The sequence below is a fragment of the Gavia stellata genome, chromosome 6, assembly GCF_030936135.1.
Source record: "Gavia stellata isolate bGavSte3 chromosome 6, bGavSte3.hap2, whole genome shotgun sequence".
NCBI lineage: Eukaryota > Metazoa > Chordata > Aves > Gaviiformes > Gaviidae > Gavia > Gavia stellata.
In genome coordinates, this window is record NC_082599.1 from 22,670,836 (window position 1) to 22,687,587 (window position 16,752).

Below are 16,752 nucleotides of genomic sequence, written 5' to 3' on the forward strand. Positions count from 1 at the left end.
AATTAACAGCTGAGCATCTCCTCTCACGGTGAGCATCAAATAATCTAGATTCACAATAACAAGATATAATTCTTTTATTTTTTTTACTTTTGAAAGGTCATCTACGATCAAGATAAACTGATCAGAGTCTTTGTGTCATGGTTGCTGAACTCCTCCTGAGTAATCTGACCAAGAGCAGAGAGCCACATCTGTACAAAGCAGCGTGCTCAGCGCACCAGAAAGGGCTGCACAGGATGTACTGCTTCGAGCTGGTACACAGAAGTCAGTGTTTTGATGGTGCATTTGTATGACTAATCTACCCACAAGGGAACAGTGATTCTTCCTTTTCAGTTAAGCAATTTTTTTGTGTTAGCATGGTGCCTTATTCGCTGTTCAAGGGTAACAGTTTGTTGGCGGTCATCAGATATTAGATATATTCAGTGCTTTTTATATAACTGCTTCTCCCTTCCCCTCCCTATTGTGCTTCCTACTAGTTCCCTGTGTGCATCCAACTTCCTTTTCATTTCAGGACACTTTTAAGAATCTCCTGCTCCATGGAGATGCATACAAGTACCCGGCTGACAACCAGGAAACAGGGATGTAAAAGTAGGACTGAGTAAGCAAAGCAAGTTCTTGCATTATTGGTGGTCACTTGGGGTCCTCAGCCAGACCCCGTTTCCCGCTGGTGGGCACTCCATCGCACATCCATCGGGTCCCTTTCGTGCCCTGGCACCAGGTGCGGGAGGCCTGGCATTAGGGCCCCACTTCCCAGGCAAAGCTGGTGGATGCAGGAGTCCTTCAAGGCTACACCAGCCTCTACTTTTGATCTCTTTTTCAGAGTTGTCAGTTCCTATAGCAACTGATCCCTCTCTTTGGTTCCCATTATTCATTTCACAGTGGGAAGCAAAGCTTTTTTCTCATTTGTACAGAGAACTCTAGTGTCCTGCATCTTTGGCTCTCCTGGGTAAGCCTGAAGCAGATAAAAATACAGGGAGGAGTTAAAAGGAGAGGGATAAGTACATTTGCCTTGCAAATTTATTCAACCCATGGCAAAAAGAGATAAAGCCAGAGATAAAGTAATAGGGACATCTTTAACTTCCTGCATCTGAGTACAATTGAAATATCTCAATTCATTCCTCTTGCTTTATGTGTTGCCTTCACTGCAACTGGTTTTAAAATGAACAGTTCCCAGTATCTTTCTTCTTTTCAATTTGTTTAAATCCATAGAATTTGTTTTTCAACTTAGGTTTATCACTCCAATTAAATGGGGAAGTAATCATACCTTTTTTTGTTTCACAAATCCAATTAAGTAAATGTTCACAGCGCAAGTCATTCCAGCACATTTGGGGTGATCTATTAAACATAACACAATGTTCAAGTTCTTCATGATTGTTGGGTTCATCTTCATCCCAGTTTTCATAAATTACCTGTGTTGGAAATACATCTTAATTACTATGTGATTCGAGCTGAGTGGAAGTAATTGAGATTGCCATCGTAACACAATTTCAGGATCTCATCACCTCAAGTACCTTGTTTATGGGCTCTATAGGATGTCAGATAGGTCTGAGAAGGCTGTGAAAGTCATGCTGATAGCTCACTTTCCCCATCGGTCCCCAGAGAAGGTGTAAAGATTACACAGTATAGAAAAGCATGTGTCTGATGGAGGAAAAACTGAGGGGCAGAGGGTCATATTTATCTCATTTTGTGAAAGATGGCAACCTGTCTTCTCTGTACTGACATATAGCAGTGCCAGGTCTGGGATGCTGTGAAGATCTAAAGGCACAGATTATGGAAGATGGGATATAATGTGGTACCAGGGATGAGACAGAGGCAATTTTGTACTTCCATTAGTGTGTTAAGACAGTACCATCACTGAGCACTGCAGCTGTTCAGCTGCTGCATAAGGGACTGCCATGCACCTGCTGAAGGTTTAAAGAGACTGGAAAAGATGAAAATCTATATATTCTAAAGGACGGAAAGTCAATTAATGTCCAGCAAATAAGTACTCACAGGGGAACCATCAATCCAAGCAAATCCTTCATCAGGGTTTAAGAGAAACAAACCGATCCAGAAAGCCTGAGTGTGCAGTCCTTTATCCCTAAAATAAATCATACAATATAGATACGTGAGTGTAGAAAGACGGGCCATGATATAAATGCTGGAAAGCATAGAAACATGCTGCTTTCTGTCATATCTGAATTGGGAGCTGCTTCTTCACTTTTGCCCCATAGCCAGGCTCACCACCTGCACTCTGTCAAGGGGTTTGATAGTGCTCTGTGTGAAAATAGTGAAAATTGTTTTTCAACTGCTTTGATTTGCTTCTTGGCACTTCCTATGTAGTTTGTTTAATAGTTCATGCTATTTATTTTTTCATGGACCAGATAAAACAGAGTCCTATTTCATTCACTACATAACACAAAGGTTTCCCTCCACAAAGATTTCATAATCTAAAGCAAAGAGACTTAACAGACAAGTAAAAACATGTTCAGCTTCTCACAATACTGGAAAATAATAAAACTAAGAAGGGTGAGTTCACGAAGACTTTTCTATATGACAGTTTTAAATTTATTTGAGAAATTAAACCTAGATTCACCACTATGTGAAATAGTTTGGGTTAAATAGCTATATATTATGTGCCATTGACATGTCTTGACATTACGGAATACAATCAGAATGTAGTGGTCTAATTTGGGGGGAAAATAATGGCATAATTTCTACATTGCAGGCAAGACATGGCATCCACAGTGCTAGCCAAAAATTAATTAAAATTAATTCTTGTTTGATTTCAGGAGTCTTCAGTTTCTAGTCAGAAAATTTCCACATTAAGTCCTTGCATTTTGGTTTACATCACACATTAATTCAAGGGTATTTTTGGATGCGTTGATTAAAATATTAATTGCAGCCAGTTAAAAAAAGGCACAGTTAGAGCTGAACATTTTATTGTCTTTCTTTTGGGACAGGGACTAACACATACAAAGTTGATCAGATCTGGGGAACAGCCTTGATAAAAACCTGTGATGAAAATTTCAAAAGTATCAAAGTCTCTTTGAAATATTCAAGATTTTTTTTTTAAAAAAGCAATGTTTCAGGGTGATATTTCCAGATGAAAAATTTCCATTTTAGTTTAAAATTTGTTTGTGTTTATTCACTCCCTTGCCCAGATCCAGATATATTTTGAAGGCAATCTTATGTAACATAGCATGAACATGAAAAAGAATCGCTGTGCAAGTACTCACGATGCTAACTGCCATAATAAAATTTGATCTTCTCTTGTATTGATTGTGACCAGATTTCCTCCTATTTCTCTACAGAATTCTTCAGCCTCAAACCAAGACTTCTTTTGGTTTCCCTCTCTCACAAAAAACTGTTGAAAAAACAAGTAAAAAGAAATTACTAAATGGGCAAAGTTTGGCATATAAAAATATATAAATGTCTATGTAATTAAAATCAGTATCACTTTAGCACCCCTTTATCTTTGAGTGAGACAACATAACACCTGTTAAGACCTATAATATTAAACATTAGAAATGTAAAGTGTAAGTATTTTTTTCTTAGCATCCTCTATTTTAAAATAAGGCAAGAGTAGCACAGGCATCTGAGGAGAACAAAAGGTATCGCAATGTACAGAGAACAAAAATATAATTTATAACTTAATTAGAACTTGGACCACTGAAAGGCTCAAAGAAAGATGGAATAGCTGAGTTGTGGTATTTCGCAGTAGAAAGCAGGAGATTTTTAAGAAATGGAAGGTGGAGGGAAAATCAATAGGTTGGAATAGAAAAGATAGTATGACTGGAGAAAGCTGTTTGGCAAGGTGCTCACCCTGGCTGAGGAAGAAATTTTTGTATGGTGGTGCAAGCATACAAATAGCTCCACTTCCTACTATGAAGTACGCACATTCTTGAAGTAAGGAACTGGATGCTTGACATTTTGGGGAAAGGATAATCAACAATTTGGTAATTGGCAGAACCGGTAAAGTTAGTAACAATAATGTTACAAGTGTGACATAGAAGTTGAGACACTTACAAATACAGGGCTAAAATCATCTCTGGCCTCCCAACAGGCAGAGAGTCTCAAGAAACTGAGAGTATACTTATGTCAAGACCTGGAAGAGCAATGCCGCATATTTACTTTTACTTGGTCTATTTTGCCTTTTCTTTACTTTTTTTTCTTTTCAAAAAGGAGACTTTTTAAGGCATTTTTAGATAAATCAAGAGAATGCCTAAAACCTTCACTTGCTGAAGAGTCACCAATGTCAAACTAAACCTGGATCTAAAAGTGTCACTAAAAGTATCACATGCTGTGTGAGAAACAGTTGGCAGAGGGACAGGTTTCCATAAATTTTCTCTTAGAAACATTGTCTTATGCAAGTGACACTGCCAGCTCTCGAGATGTTTTTCTGAAGTCCCAAATTCCTGGAAGCAAATAAATTAGGTGAAGTTCTCACCTGGCATTTAAATAAAAGAAAGCATATTTCTAGCACTCTGTTTGCATTGTTTCAGGTTTTCCGTTGTTGACTTTCATTATATTTGATGGATTTTCTCATGGGTTTTTGCCCTCGAATACCATGGAGAAGATCATTCCCAAAAAATGACCCAGCACCTGGGTCCCTGAGTACCACAGTGACCAGGACACTGACCTCTGGGCTGCCCCATGCTCAGGCTCACAGGGAAGGTAGACACACACTCACTTTGAAGCACGAGTCTGCCCAGGAGGCTCCATCCCAGCCTTCAGCACAGGCGGCTGCAGGGACCCGTACCGGAGGAGCAGGAGACGGCACTCCCACTGCCCGCTGTTTGCAAAGATAATTTGCTGTCTTCTCACAGCTAACGACATCCCATAATCCGGCTGCAACTCCAGTTCCCATGGCAACACAGCCTTGCTCTTTTCCTTTGTGATATGGAAAATAAATTAGTAAAACCAAAGTCTTAATTCTTTTCTAAGAAATGAGACCTTTGCTTTTATTAATAGAAAATTATGAAAAGGAAGATGCAGATTCTACAGATTAAAAACCATCCTGGATATAACATGATTTTTAATACCTCCTGCCAGAGCCCAGACATGGGCCAATGAGTCTCACAGACACACCTTTGCCAAAAATGGAGATTTGTAGCTTTAGAATACAAATCTTCCTTATCTTGCCACCCCAGGGAAATCACAGGGCAAATGGCACTTCATTTTATTTACATATGTAGCAGATGGTCTGACAACTACTTTGGGGTTCTCAATATCCATGTAATTCAATTTCAAGGAGGCTGATATCAAGTACAAGAAGTTTGTTTTAAGGCATAACTAGCTAGTGTGAAGGCAGGAGTTCCCATGTAGGTGCTAAGCTGTTTTGCTGAAATGCAAAACAGCTGGATGTTCGCTGCTCATTTCTCACATATGCACCTTGTGGGTCAAGTGTCCATAATAATTTTTCTCAATCTGATAAGTTTTTGTTAACTGGTGTTAAAAAGTTGAAAAAAATGAGATCATGAACCTTCTTAACTCCTGCACAGTATTGCCTTCAGTCTAACTCAATGAAAATCTGTTTCTGTACAACTTCGCAGGAGACTGACTTACACAACACCTGACACTTAGCTGTGACAATGCTTGTTGCACTGGCGTCTGATGGCGTTGGCCACCTACAGCTACAAGCACAAATGACAGTGCCTACTCTCATTTCTAACACCAGGGGATGGAAAGCAGAAACCCACATGAATTGCAGCTGCACTCCTATCACAAAGGTTGAGTCCATGCAGAGGTTACCTGGCATTGCTGTGTTCCAGTGTGTGAAGAGAGGAGTTTCACCACTAGTCCACCTGAAACTCTCTCGTTCTTCTGTGTTGGAGAGACCGATCCAGAAATATTTTTCAGACCTCAGCCCCGTCAGACTAATCAGAAAGGCTTGCTCATTTCTGAAGTGGAAAACAGTGTTCATTCACAACCCATTACCTTGCAATATTAATCTAAGTGGTACAAATAGAGCTGTCACTATCATGCTAGCATGACCCTACAGCAACAGTACCTCAGTGAAGTTCAGGCAAAACCTCAGCAGGCTTCTAAGTGTGGTCAAAAGAATTTGGTGAGGGACAACTTTTTTCTTTCGACCGAAGGCATCTTCTCTCCTTTCCACCCAGTTCTGTGAAGTGTTGCAAATCACTGCTCACATGGGCTTCTGGTTGTATTCCACTATTTTTCTTGTCTTCCCAAATCTTTGAGGTGCCTCAAACAGCCCACCAAGTCAGGACCAAACTGTCAGCTTTGCTAGCCATTACCTCTGAAGGCAGTCATGTTCCTCAGAGGCCATGAAGCCTGCAAAGCTTGACTGAGATATGGGTAGGTTGGAGATGATACATTCTGGCTGTGGTGGGGCAAGTCCTGGGGAAGATTTCCTTCATTTGTTCAGAATTTGGCTTAGAAGGTAGTTTAGGAAAATATTTTTGTTAAAGCTTTCTTATCATAATGAGATAACACCCATCAATAAATAGATGAAAACTGTAGAAACTACTTTCCAACAACACCCCCCCAAAAAAAAAAATAAAATAGAAGTTGATTTAATTAGGAACTGAAAGGTAAGAGAAAACTGTTTAACTCAAGAACAGCCACAATTTGAACACTGTTATAATAAATTAAGGAGAAAGCCCTAAAATACTGAGTCTTTTTTTTTCCTGCATGGATAATTTCATTTGGCTTACTATTACAAAATTTTTGAAAAGCACTGATAAAACACTTTGAAGAGTTCAAAAAATGGACAAGTTTTGCAAGTTTCTCCATCAGAAGCACTGGTTTTGAAGTATAAAAAAAGATATTTTCCTACCTGCTTTCCACCATAGCTAGATAAGCATTGCTCCGTTCGCATGTCTTATTTGCTTCTGAGAACGTCAAAAGTGCAGAGCCCACCAAGTAACAATGAAAACCATATCTTTTCCAACCCTGTGACAAACATACAGTTATTAATGTGAAATTGAAAGAGACTTCAATATAGAAATTAGCTCTGCTCTTCTGCGTGTAAATATTCGATGTTAAATTTGCTGCAGCTAAGCTTAAAAACAAGATGAGACTGGGCCAATCTGTTAATAAACAAAACCTGTATTTTTGCTGCTGTTTGCTCCTACAGAAGCCTTTTTTGTTTAAAGGATGACTTTAAGATCTTAGTTGTCCTCTCTTTTACGTGTATGTGACTTTTCAAAGAAAATTGTGACTGTGCTATTTGCTATTGCTTTCCAATGCTCTGTAAGGCTAGGATTATGCAAACTGCACCATAATGAGCCTGTGGTTTATTCAGGGGGGAGCTGCAGCTCCAGCCTTCCAGAGCTGCGGGTTCTAACGTAATGAAATACAAAAATATTGCAACACGGAAATTAATTTACAGCTCCCCAAAGCTGCCCCTGCCATCCCTAAGTGGAATGGGTGAGGAGACTTTCTGACCCAAGAGGAATCCAGTCAATGCTTGTTTGCGGGGAGGGTAGAAAGGAGGAATATCAGTAAAACACCCCTGCTTCTTCCCGCTCTTGGAGAGATCTGTGCTGGCCAATATAGATACAATGATTCTCTGAAAAGGTCAATTCTGGAAAAATGACTTGTTTGGAAAAAAATAACCAGCTGATATCACTCAAAGGCCAACTAAGTAGTCCATCGGTAGGAACATGGTACAGAAAAGCTGATCCTTCTCTGTTTTGAAATTATTTTCTTTATTTATCATCCTTACATAGCAAGGACTTTATAAAGACTTTAAACAGATAGCAGATCTGAGAGAAGAGACAAAGTGGCTTTTGGTAATTTTACATGTATTGTTAGGCTAAGAGCATAAACAGAGAGAATAGTGTTGAAATTACAATTCAAAAGATACATGTAATTTTGTCACAGGGTGGCTCATCTGCGAATGGAGGGAAAGGCAGTATGCATCTACATGTAAATGAATCTTGACTTTTTTGAGTATTTTCAGAGCAAAAATGAAAAATGCACATATATTAGTAAATTGGTAGTAGGAAAAGACTAGGTTTCCTCAAGAGTAGGTTTTCTAGAAGATACAAACGCAAAGACTCTAAAAGAAGCAAGAACCAGTAAATTAATTGCTGTTCATTTTTCCCAACATAATTAACTTATGAGGGAGCATTTACTTTCTGGCATCCTGGGTCCTCGATTGTCTCTTTTTCAGAGGATTGTGATGAAGGCTTCTTTTTACAGATGTAACCAAGTTGCTTATCACAAACGTCAGTTGCCCAGTATCCATCCTAGAATAGCATGGAGAAGAAACAAATGTAAAAAAAGGGGAATTCATAAACATGAGAAAACTAGTGTTTTCCTCTTTCTTTACTTCAAGGCCCACTGAAATATGTTACCTAGGAAAGCTATATCTCATTGCTGGAGATATGTTTTTACTTACTTTTTTTTTTTTTTTAATAGACACATCTGTCAGATCCATTTGATGCTGTTTTGAGATGAAAGAAGGAAATAAGTAACATCTTGAAGTCTTAGCATTACTTGCTATCTTAACTATCTATTTAATAGAGGGTTTGTAAAGATACATCTCATCAGGGGCTAATGGATCCACATTTAGAGCAGGATTATTTCACTACACTTCTGGAAAAAAGATCAATGAAAGTGAAATAATGGACATCTGAGTCTGTTGCAGTAAATCTAACTATTTTATCCATCAAGGAGAAGACTCCGAAAATGACTGATTTCTTTTAAAAAAGGAATTATGTAAAAAATAAAATTTAAATAGGAGCTTTTTTTCCCCATGAAATCTGGTTTAGGATCAATTCTGTTGATGCCTAATACTGGCAAACTTCAGTATTATTCTATGATATAACAGGTCTTTCAATAACAGAATTTCTTTCATAATAGCATTTTAAATTTGTTTCTTTTAAAATTTGTGACACTTTTTGTCACTTTGTGTATGTTTGTGGACGCACATGCATGTAAATGTGTCAAACAAACACGTCTTGCAAGAAAATAAAGTTTATGAGTCAAGCAGTCATAAATACTATAGGATTTTAGGTTAGGTATTTGGCAGGTAGGTCTTAGTGCTCTTTTTGTGTCACAGCTGAAGAAACATGCCCTAGTGCCAGGTCTCCATGCCTCAATGCCATGTCTCAATGAAGTGACATGGAGAGACATAACAGTCTATCGGATTGGAAAATGAGGTATGCAAATAACGTCTACGATAGCCACACAATGTATTTACTAGTTCATCCCCATTCCTCTCCCAGAGCTATAACTTTTTTCATTGCTGCAGCCACGAGAATGAATCTAATGTAAAATTTTTGGATCAGACTTTTCACCAGATAAGAAATCTCAAAAGATAGCACTAGAAAAATGCTGCCTCTCTATTTCTGATGTCTCCTGTCCTCTGAACTTCTCATCTGGCTGATGCCAAATTTATGGGGAAAACTATTTTAAGCTAAGATATAGAATGACTCCTGAATGAGTGTATAAAGGCAAGTGATTTCAGACTGATGTAGTTTTAGTCTGCATTACTATAAAACAACTGCATGGTTATACCTGCCCCTTCATAACAACGCAGTCCTCCAGCCCGTTTGTGTAGGTGGGATGCCTGCACTGCCATTTGGTGAATGTCACAGGAGTCCCGTCACTCCACTCAAAATAGAAGTGAGCCTTCAGGTCATTCAGACCCAGCCATAGCTCTTCTGTTGGCTCTGAAGCGTGACAAGAAATAGATTTGCTTATGGTCTGCTATGCAATACAGTAAACAAGTAGGGACTGATAAATTTGGCATGTGGTACATGAGAAGTGGTCTTCATGTTTTTAAAAAAATGCTGATTTCCTCTCAGATCTTCAGCAAGAGATGTCTTGGTCTGTGCTGAAACGGCCTCAGATTCTATCCAGAAATACTGAGTTTAATAAACACAGGGCTCTTTAAGGCTGGCATAAGATTTTTGCAAACTTTCTGCCTGTCCGTGACTTAGATCAACAAAATGGCCCCTAGCACGGAAGGCACGACAGTGAGTGGCTGTGAGTGTCCCGCCTGTCCGGAGATCATACTGAGCCCAAGCCATGAAGACATCTACCAGTACATCTCCTTAACGGGGGAGCACTAGAGGCCTTGTAATGGCCCGTCAGGGGTGTTCACCAAGTCCAGCATGTGCAGCAAGTGTCAGGGCTGGTTGCTACAAATCCAAGGAAAATCAGAAGTTAAAAGATATTATTTTCTTACAAGGAGATATAGCAAGACATTAACTTCAGCAAGAGGTTTTAATCTTAGTGAGAAGTTAAATTTCTTCTAGGTTTGAAGCCCAGTTCTGAAGATATTGAACATAGAATAAAGATGCCAAAAGTGCGATTTTTAAGAGAACTTTATGTGTCTCTGTTAGGAATACCATTTTTTTTCTTTTCCCGCTTTATAATGTTTTACAATGTAGATTATTTCCTGATAAATATACTTCAATGTTTATGCAACAGCAACAACATAAAAGAGCACCATAAGTTAGATTCAGCCTTCCACTTGTGACATTTCAGAGGAAGCATTAATATTTAATATGAAGCCCAGCTTTTACGTTACAGGTGTGGCAAACACAGTACAGGCCTTCATACTCACGGTAACCAAGCTGTGATACTAGAAAGCTGTATTCAGCAACGTTGTGGACACTTGCCAAATCTCCATCTTGCCTCTTACATGAAGTCAGAGCATCTTTCCATACTTTGGGCTCCCGTTGAATGCTGTAGCAGTGGCCTGCATATGGCCGCCAACCATCTGTGCACTTAATAGCTCTCAATTCCTCTAAAATTAAAGCACAATTTTTCAGAGCAAGTTTGTAGAATGAAGATAAAGGGCACTAGAATGAGGTCTCTTGAGCACTTTTTACAAAAGGGGGACTATATGAATAAACATAAAGCTGTAGTTAGAAATGTAAATACATTCCAATGAAAAACAAGTGTCGTTTAGGCACAGTATGCTACATATCCAAATAGAACGATGACTCCTTAAGCAGAGAATCATTGAAAAATGCCCACATTGTGTCAGAGATACATTTTCAAATAATGGTCTGGGAGGAAAGAGAGACCAAAGCAGACGTCAGCCTCTCCCCTCTTTGCCCCCCAGAGCAGTTTGGTCACTGTGTCGTGGTCTTCCGTGCTGCACGTGATGGCTGACATTAGGCTCTGCCTCCTGTTCAATGTCTTGTTGCAAACACACATGTAATTTTCAGATATGGAAAAGCATGAAGTAATTCTTTGGTCATGCAGGTCAGTAAACAGTGCAAATCACTGCAGAGCTGGTAGTTTTCGTATCAACTCAGTGGCTTTTTTAGTACTTAGATTCCTAAATATCTTTAAAAGCTTGCTTTAAAAATAGAGTCCTGCATTTCTCTTTAAGGTTACTACTGGAATAAAGATTCTCTGAAATGATTTCTCTGCTTTCTTTAATATAACTACTTTAAAAGTAGCTTTCATAACATTCCCAGATGACAGCCTCCAGCAGATCCCTCCTGCGTGTGGCAGTTGAAGCCGTAGGTCGGGGTGGCCCATGGATGAAATGTAGCCTGTGTGAATCCTGCTGCTCCTCCTGCTCTGCTCGTATGAACCAATGCATTGCATACTGTTGTCAGAGGAGGAGGATTTTTTGCATTAGTATTAAAGTAACTGTGATTGCTCATTTGGAGCAAATGGGAAGAAAATGAGAAGCATAAAATTTCTACTGTATTTATGCAAACTTGATTGCTGGCACTGGTTACCATGACAGAGCAGCTTTTATCTGTCTTGCAAGAATGAATGACAGAGTGATGGAACAAAATAATGATATTCTCCTATGAACTGTTAATACACAATGAGAGGACAAAAGCAATATCTAAAAGTTGGTGTGTGTGTGTGTATAGCTGTGTTTTTCAAAAGTTTTTAACATCTTGGTTGAAAAACAAAGTTGCATACCTTTTATCATTTGCAGATCTTTACAGATTGCTCTTTCTAGAAGTCAAAGAAAAACCTTTCTTTTTATTTGACTAACCTACCTTGGGGTATAACATCAGACTTTGAACTGAAGTTTCTCTTTTTACAAACATAGCCGAGTCTCTGGTTACATGCTTGGTTTTCCCATTTAGCATTCTTTCTGGGATTCATCACTCCACAGATTTTCCCAGGGACCAGGAAAGGACTTCCTTTGAGTAAGAGAGAAAATAGAATCTCACAGCAAAAATAAATAAAAATATTAATGAAACCATCATATTAGCAGTAGAAACATCAACTTATTCTGATTTCTTCAATGCTTAATATGAAGAAGCCCTCTCCCATAGGATAACTGGTGTTGTAGTTTATAGGATGCTGATGCTGCTTTTAGTCTATGCTTTGACAGTGAAGTAATGACCTTCCATTGACTTTGTGTCAGGATAGTACTGGGAAATTTCTGATTCTTTTCCTGGTGCTCACAGACAGAACAGCTGAAGCTAGACCATTATGCTGTGTCAAAAACTTCCAAACTTTAAAAATATTCAGTTTTAAATTATACCATCCCTCCAGTATATCTCAAGAATTTAACAATTCTACTTTCCTATAAAATAGCTTTTTTCTTCTCTGTTGCAGTGTGTAAAAACCTCTGTAAGTAGCAAAAGAAATTGCCTGATACAGAATTTTTGAAAACTTAGAGGAGAGTTTATTTAATTCTTTACCACCTTGTAACTTTTCCAAAACAGGAGATGGCTTGAAATACTTGTAGCACAAAGGAAACATGGGACCAAAAAAACCCAACAAGCAAACAGAAGAACTCCCCATGTGTGAGGAGCACCACAAAATCACCCGTCTCCCTTCCTTGAGGTGGCCCAGTGCAATTTTGCATAAACTGCTGAGGAATTATGAGCTGGCCCTGTAAGCCTCTCAATAGTATATATAATTTCTTCAGACAAGATAGTGCCATTATTTTCTAAATATTTTGCCACTTTTGGAAGATTTGATTTATATGTATACTCTTGGGCAACATGTTATGGAAAAATTCTGATCTCTGGTCTGCAGGGCTGTATATCACTCCAAATGATACGCTGCTTTCATAAACAAGCTCTTTGCTTATATAAGAAAATAAAAGAACTTGCTATAGCTGATATCCACAGTGAACTTTGTAATTGGGAAGTGTACTTCTTAAAATAAAGATCTAGATCTTCAGCTATGGTAAATCAGAATGGGCTTTCCTGCAATAAAAGTAGCTATGGCAGTTTTTATTAGTTGGTGTCTTATCAGAATCCATTCGAAGATTACAAAATAGATACAATTCTTACCTGGAGCCCAGTTCAAATATCTGAAAGGGCTGCCCCCAGCCCATTGCCATCCACTGTTGAAATTCAAAGTGTTCAGTCCAATCCAGAATGCAAAACTGAATTTTTTAGTTAGCTCTAAATTAGAACAAAAAGTCAGTTGTATCTCCCTATTCTCATTCTTAGAAAGTTCATCTAAAAGAAATAAAGTCAAAAGTAAGAAATTTCTATTTCTTAGTTTAAACCAGCCCAAAACCAGTACTTTCCACATTACTGAGGTGCACAGATTAAAAAACTAGAATATGTAAATGAATAAATATTGATTTAGGAGATCTCAGTAGTTAAAAGGGCAAATGAACATCTTATTTCACTCCTTAAAAAAGAGTTTACTTCTCTCACTTTGTTTCATTACAACATAAGAGATGTAAAAAATACCTTATTTTCATTAAGGAATTGTGCTAAAACATTTCTGTAGCAGATTTCATGGAGTAAACACATCAAAAATACAAAGTGTGCCAATCAGTAACATCCAGATTTTTTTTCTATATGAGTTGTTTCAAAGCCTCCTTCACACCATTTATAACCAAACCGATACCATGATACTTGTATCTGAAATCCACTGGAGTTATTTGGAGTTTATGTATGCAAATGTACCCATGTTAGGACCAATCTAGCCATCATCATATGTTTTCCTAGAAAGATTAATAATCCTTGAAACTTAGAGGAAAGAGGTAAATTTGAGGACCAGACCATAGGAATGAGTGCACTGGCATGAAGGCAAGCAGAGAAATCCCTCCCCCTGGGACAGGCTGCAGAAGATGCAGTAGTTTGCACCTGGAGCACAAAGGTGGGATGGGGCCATTTTCACCACCACCCACCCCACCCCACCCCCCCCGCCCCCCCCCCCCCCGCCCTGCCCCGAGGTTTGGGACCAATCCTTCATAAAAAAACACCAGCTAGCAGAAAAGCAGTTCAGACCATCTCCCTTTTGGTTGCTGCTGAACCACCCCTGACACCCTGTCTTCTTCGCTGAGACAGATGACAAGGCAGTCAACGTTATCTTCTAAAGCTCTGGGGCAGCATATTTTAAGGTCTTGTTCTCTATCATTTTACCTCCTATATACGCTTGCTCATGAATCTCTGTGATGCTTAATAGTTCTGCATTTTGCTGCTGACAGCTTTTCCTTGCTTGATGCCATGTTAGAGCTGATTCTGAGTTTATCTGGTAGTGAACGCCAGTTGAAACATCTTCTGTCCAAAATCTTTCTGTGTCATCTGGAAGAAGAAGTGACATAGAGAACTGTTAGAAGATTGACATTGCACCAACTAAAAGCAAATGAAGTGTGTAATGATGCAAAATCTCTAAAAATACACAATATTAACTGTATGCTATCATAAATTTTAAAGCACCAGAAAAATTGAAATCAGATTAGGCATCAATTAAGAAAAAAAAGTGTAATTTTTTTGAAATTGAAAACATTATTTTAAATGTCTAAGTGTTTAGAAGGGAGTGAATGGGTTTCCAATATTTGCTTTTAAATATTCTTTTACACAAAACATAGTACGAGGTAAAGCAGACATAGCTGTTGAGAAAAACAGTATATAGCAGTTTAAGTAAGAATTGACCACAGGGCCTCATGCCTGAGGAATAAAGAGCAATGGGAATTTTTTGAAAGGAAGATATAGGTCTAAATTCATGCTGGTCATGCCATGCACTTAAGTCACATAAAATGAGATATCAAAGAGCCTCCTCACCTCTCTGGTCCACAAAGAGAAACAGCCACCTTCAGCAGGTGAGTCAGAACCTGGCTGGGCTGAACCACACTCTGGAGGCACCTCTTCCTCTCCACTCGCTATAGAGGGAGCACTTGGCTGCTGGGGCTAATGTTCCATCAGATGATTTTCATTTGGGCTATTCTGACAACGTTTGTCATGAGGATGTGCAGCTGGTAGCTGATAAAGAACCTGGTAGCTCAATAGATGGTTTTCTCAACAACGTTTCATGACAAGTTAATAAATAAAATGCAGGACTTACTTATTAGGGGGCAAAATCCATACAGTTTATCAGCATCAAAGTCTGCAGTTGTCGCACACCAGAGCCAGCCATCTGACCTACCAGCATCTGTGCACTCATTATACTGTTTGCCTTCATATTTGAAAGGGAATACACATGGCTGTCCATTGGCATTTCCTTGTAATGTAAAGGTATCTAGGGCGAAGAAAGGGTCACGAGGACATATGAAAATAATCATAAAATGATAAATCTGACTTCCTAGTAATGGACCTATCTATCAGTATATCTGTGTATCTAAACTGAGAGGTTACACCATCTTTTTTTAACTAATTTTTATCATTTTTCCCTCTTGTGTAGCTAGAGATTTTAAATAAAATGTTGTTTTAGTAAAATTTGGGTTTTAAACACTGTGTTTAGAGTTTAATATATAGACCTTGTAGGAAAGTAAAATTCTGTGGTGATAAGTTGCTCATAAGTTGTGGTTCCTGAGGACAGAAAAACCACAAGTAGATCTCAGACAACAATGAATTCACTGCATTGTTGTATTCTGTAGAGCTCAACAGGTTCACTTTATCACTCCATCTTTTCATTAATTGTTTAGAGAAAAAGGATAGCTGACCAGAGAAAATACAGATCAGGTGGTCATGAGCATATTTACACAGTAAAAATTTTAGGTTTCAGTTGCATATTTCTGCACTTGGAGAAATCTTGCAGATTCACCCTCAACTCAGATTCTTTAAGGTTAGCGACGCTTCATCTTTTTAAACTATCACAGTATTATGGGAGTGTACTTTTATGCTGAAATTTCTGATGTATGCTCTCAATCTCACATCCATGCAAACACATTCATCTGCTTTGTTCTATCTACATTACTGCTCTACCATTTCTTTCTATAGCTATACCCAATGAGTGATACACATCTTCAGACAAGAACTATTCTTCTAATTTGGTTAGACTGGAGGGGAGGAGCCAGTTCATCCTTCTCATACCCCATGTCTTGGAGCAGAAAGAGAAACTTGCACAGCTATCATGAAAACAGGGCTCTAAAACCTTTGACTGATCACTGCACCATGGGTGTGATGAGGAGGGTAAATGGAAAGAGTTCCATGCTTCCTCATCTCTCCTCGCCCTCCCATACAGTGCTATCTGATTTAATATTTCCACAGAAAGAAATTCCATTTTAAATATCCTGCTCTTATTACCTCCATTTCCCCCAGCATCTTTTATTCTGTGAATAAAGAACTGCCAGGGTAATACCCAACATACTCTTTAGATCATGTATCAAATCTGATAATAAATACAAAATAATCAATCTATGCATTAAAACTGTAAAGCTGCCCAAGGAAAAGCATTTTTATATCTCATTTAACACAAAACCAACAGGAAACTTACCCAATGACTGTAATGAACCATGCACGAGGGAAAGAAAAACTAGGAACCTGGAGAAACTCATCACAAACGTAACTTGTTTTTCATTCCTCTACCAAAAGTTGGACTATAAGATTGGCAGTGTATGAAACCCTTCTGAGTGAGGATAGAAACAGGTCCTTCTCTGTGTCAAAGGCTTGATGGATA

At 38.6% G+C, this 16,752-nt stretch overlaps 1 protein-coding gene across 1 annotated transcript in view; it reads right to left on the minus strand.

Moving 5' to 3' along the window:
- LOC104254271 (macrophage mannose receptor 1) overlaps positions 1-16,630 on the minus strand; it is a 34,242-nt gene extending 17,612 nt beyond the window's left edge. The window contains exons 1-14 of the mRNA XM_059818292.1: positions 16,570-16,630; positions 15,199-15,372; positions 14,277-14,438; positions 13,188-13,301; positions 11,934-12,080; positions 10,526-10,708; positions 9,472-9,626; positions 8,085-8,198; positions 6,782-6,897; positions 5,731-5,879; positions 4,670-4,869; positions 3,216-3,343; positions 1,990-2,077; positions 1,262-1,406 (exon numbers count right to left, since the gene is read on the minus strand). Of these exons, the coding sequence (XP_059674275.1) occupies positions 1,262-1,406; positions 1,990-2,077; positions 3,216-3,343; positions 4,670-4,869; positions 5,731-5,879; positions 6,782-6,897; positions 8,085-8,198; positions 9,472-9,626; positions 10,526-10,708; positions 11,934-12,080; positions 13,188-13,301; positions 14,277-14,438; positions 15,199-15,372; positions 16,570-16,630 (1,936 nt within the window). The remainder of the gene's footprint in view (positions 1-1,261; positions 1,407-1,989; positions 2,078-3,215; positions 3,344-4,669; positions 4,870-5,730; positions 5,880-6,781; positions 6,898-8,084; positions 8,199-9,471; positions 9,627-10,525; positions 10,709-11,933; positions 12,081-13,187; positions 13,302-14,276; positions 14,439-15,198; positions 15,373-16,569) is intronic.
- Positions 16,631-16,752: the final 122 nt, after the last annotated feature.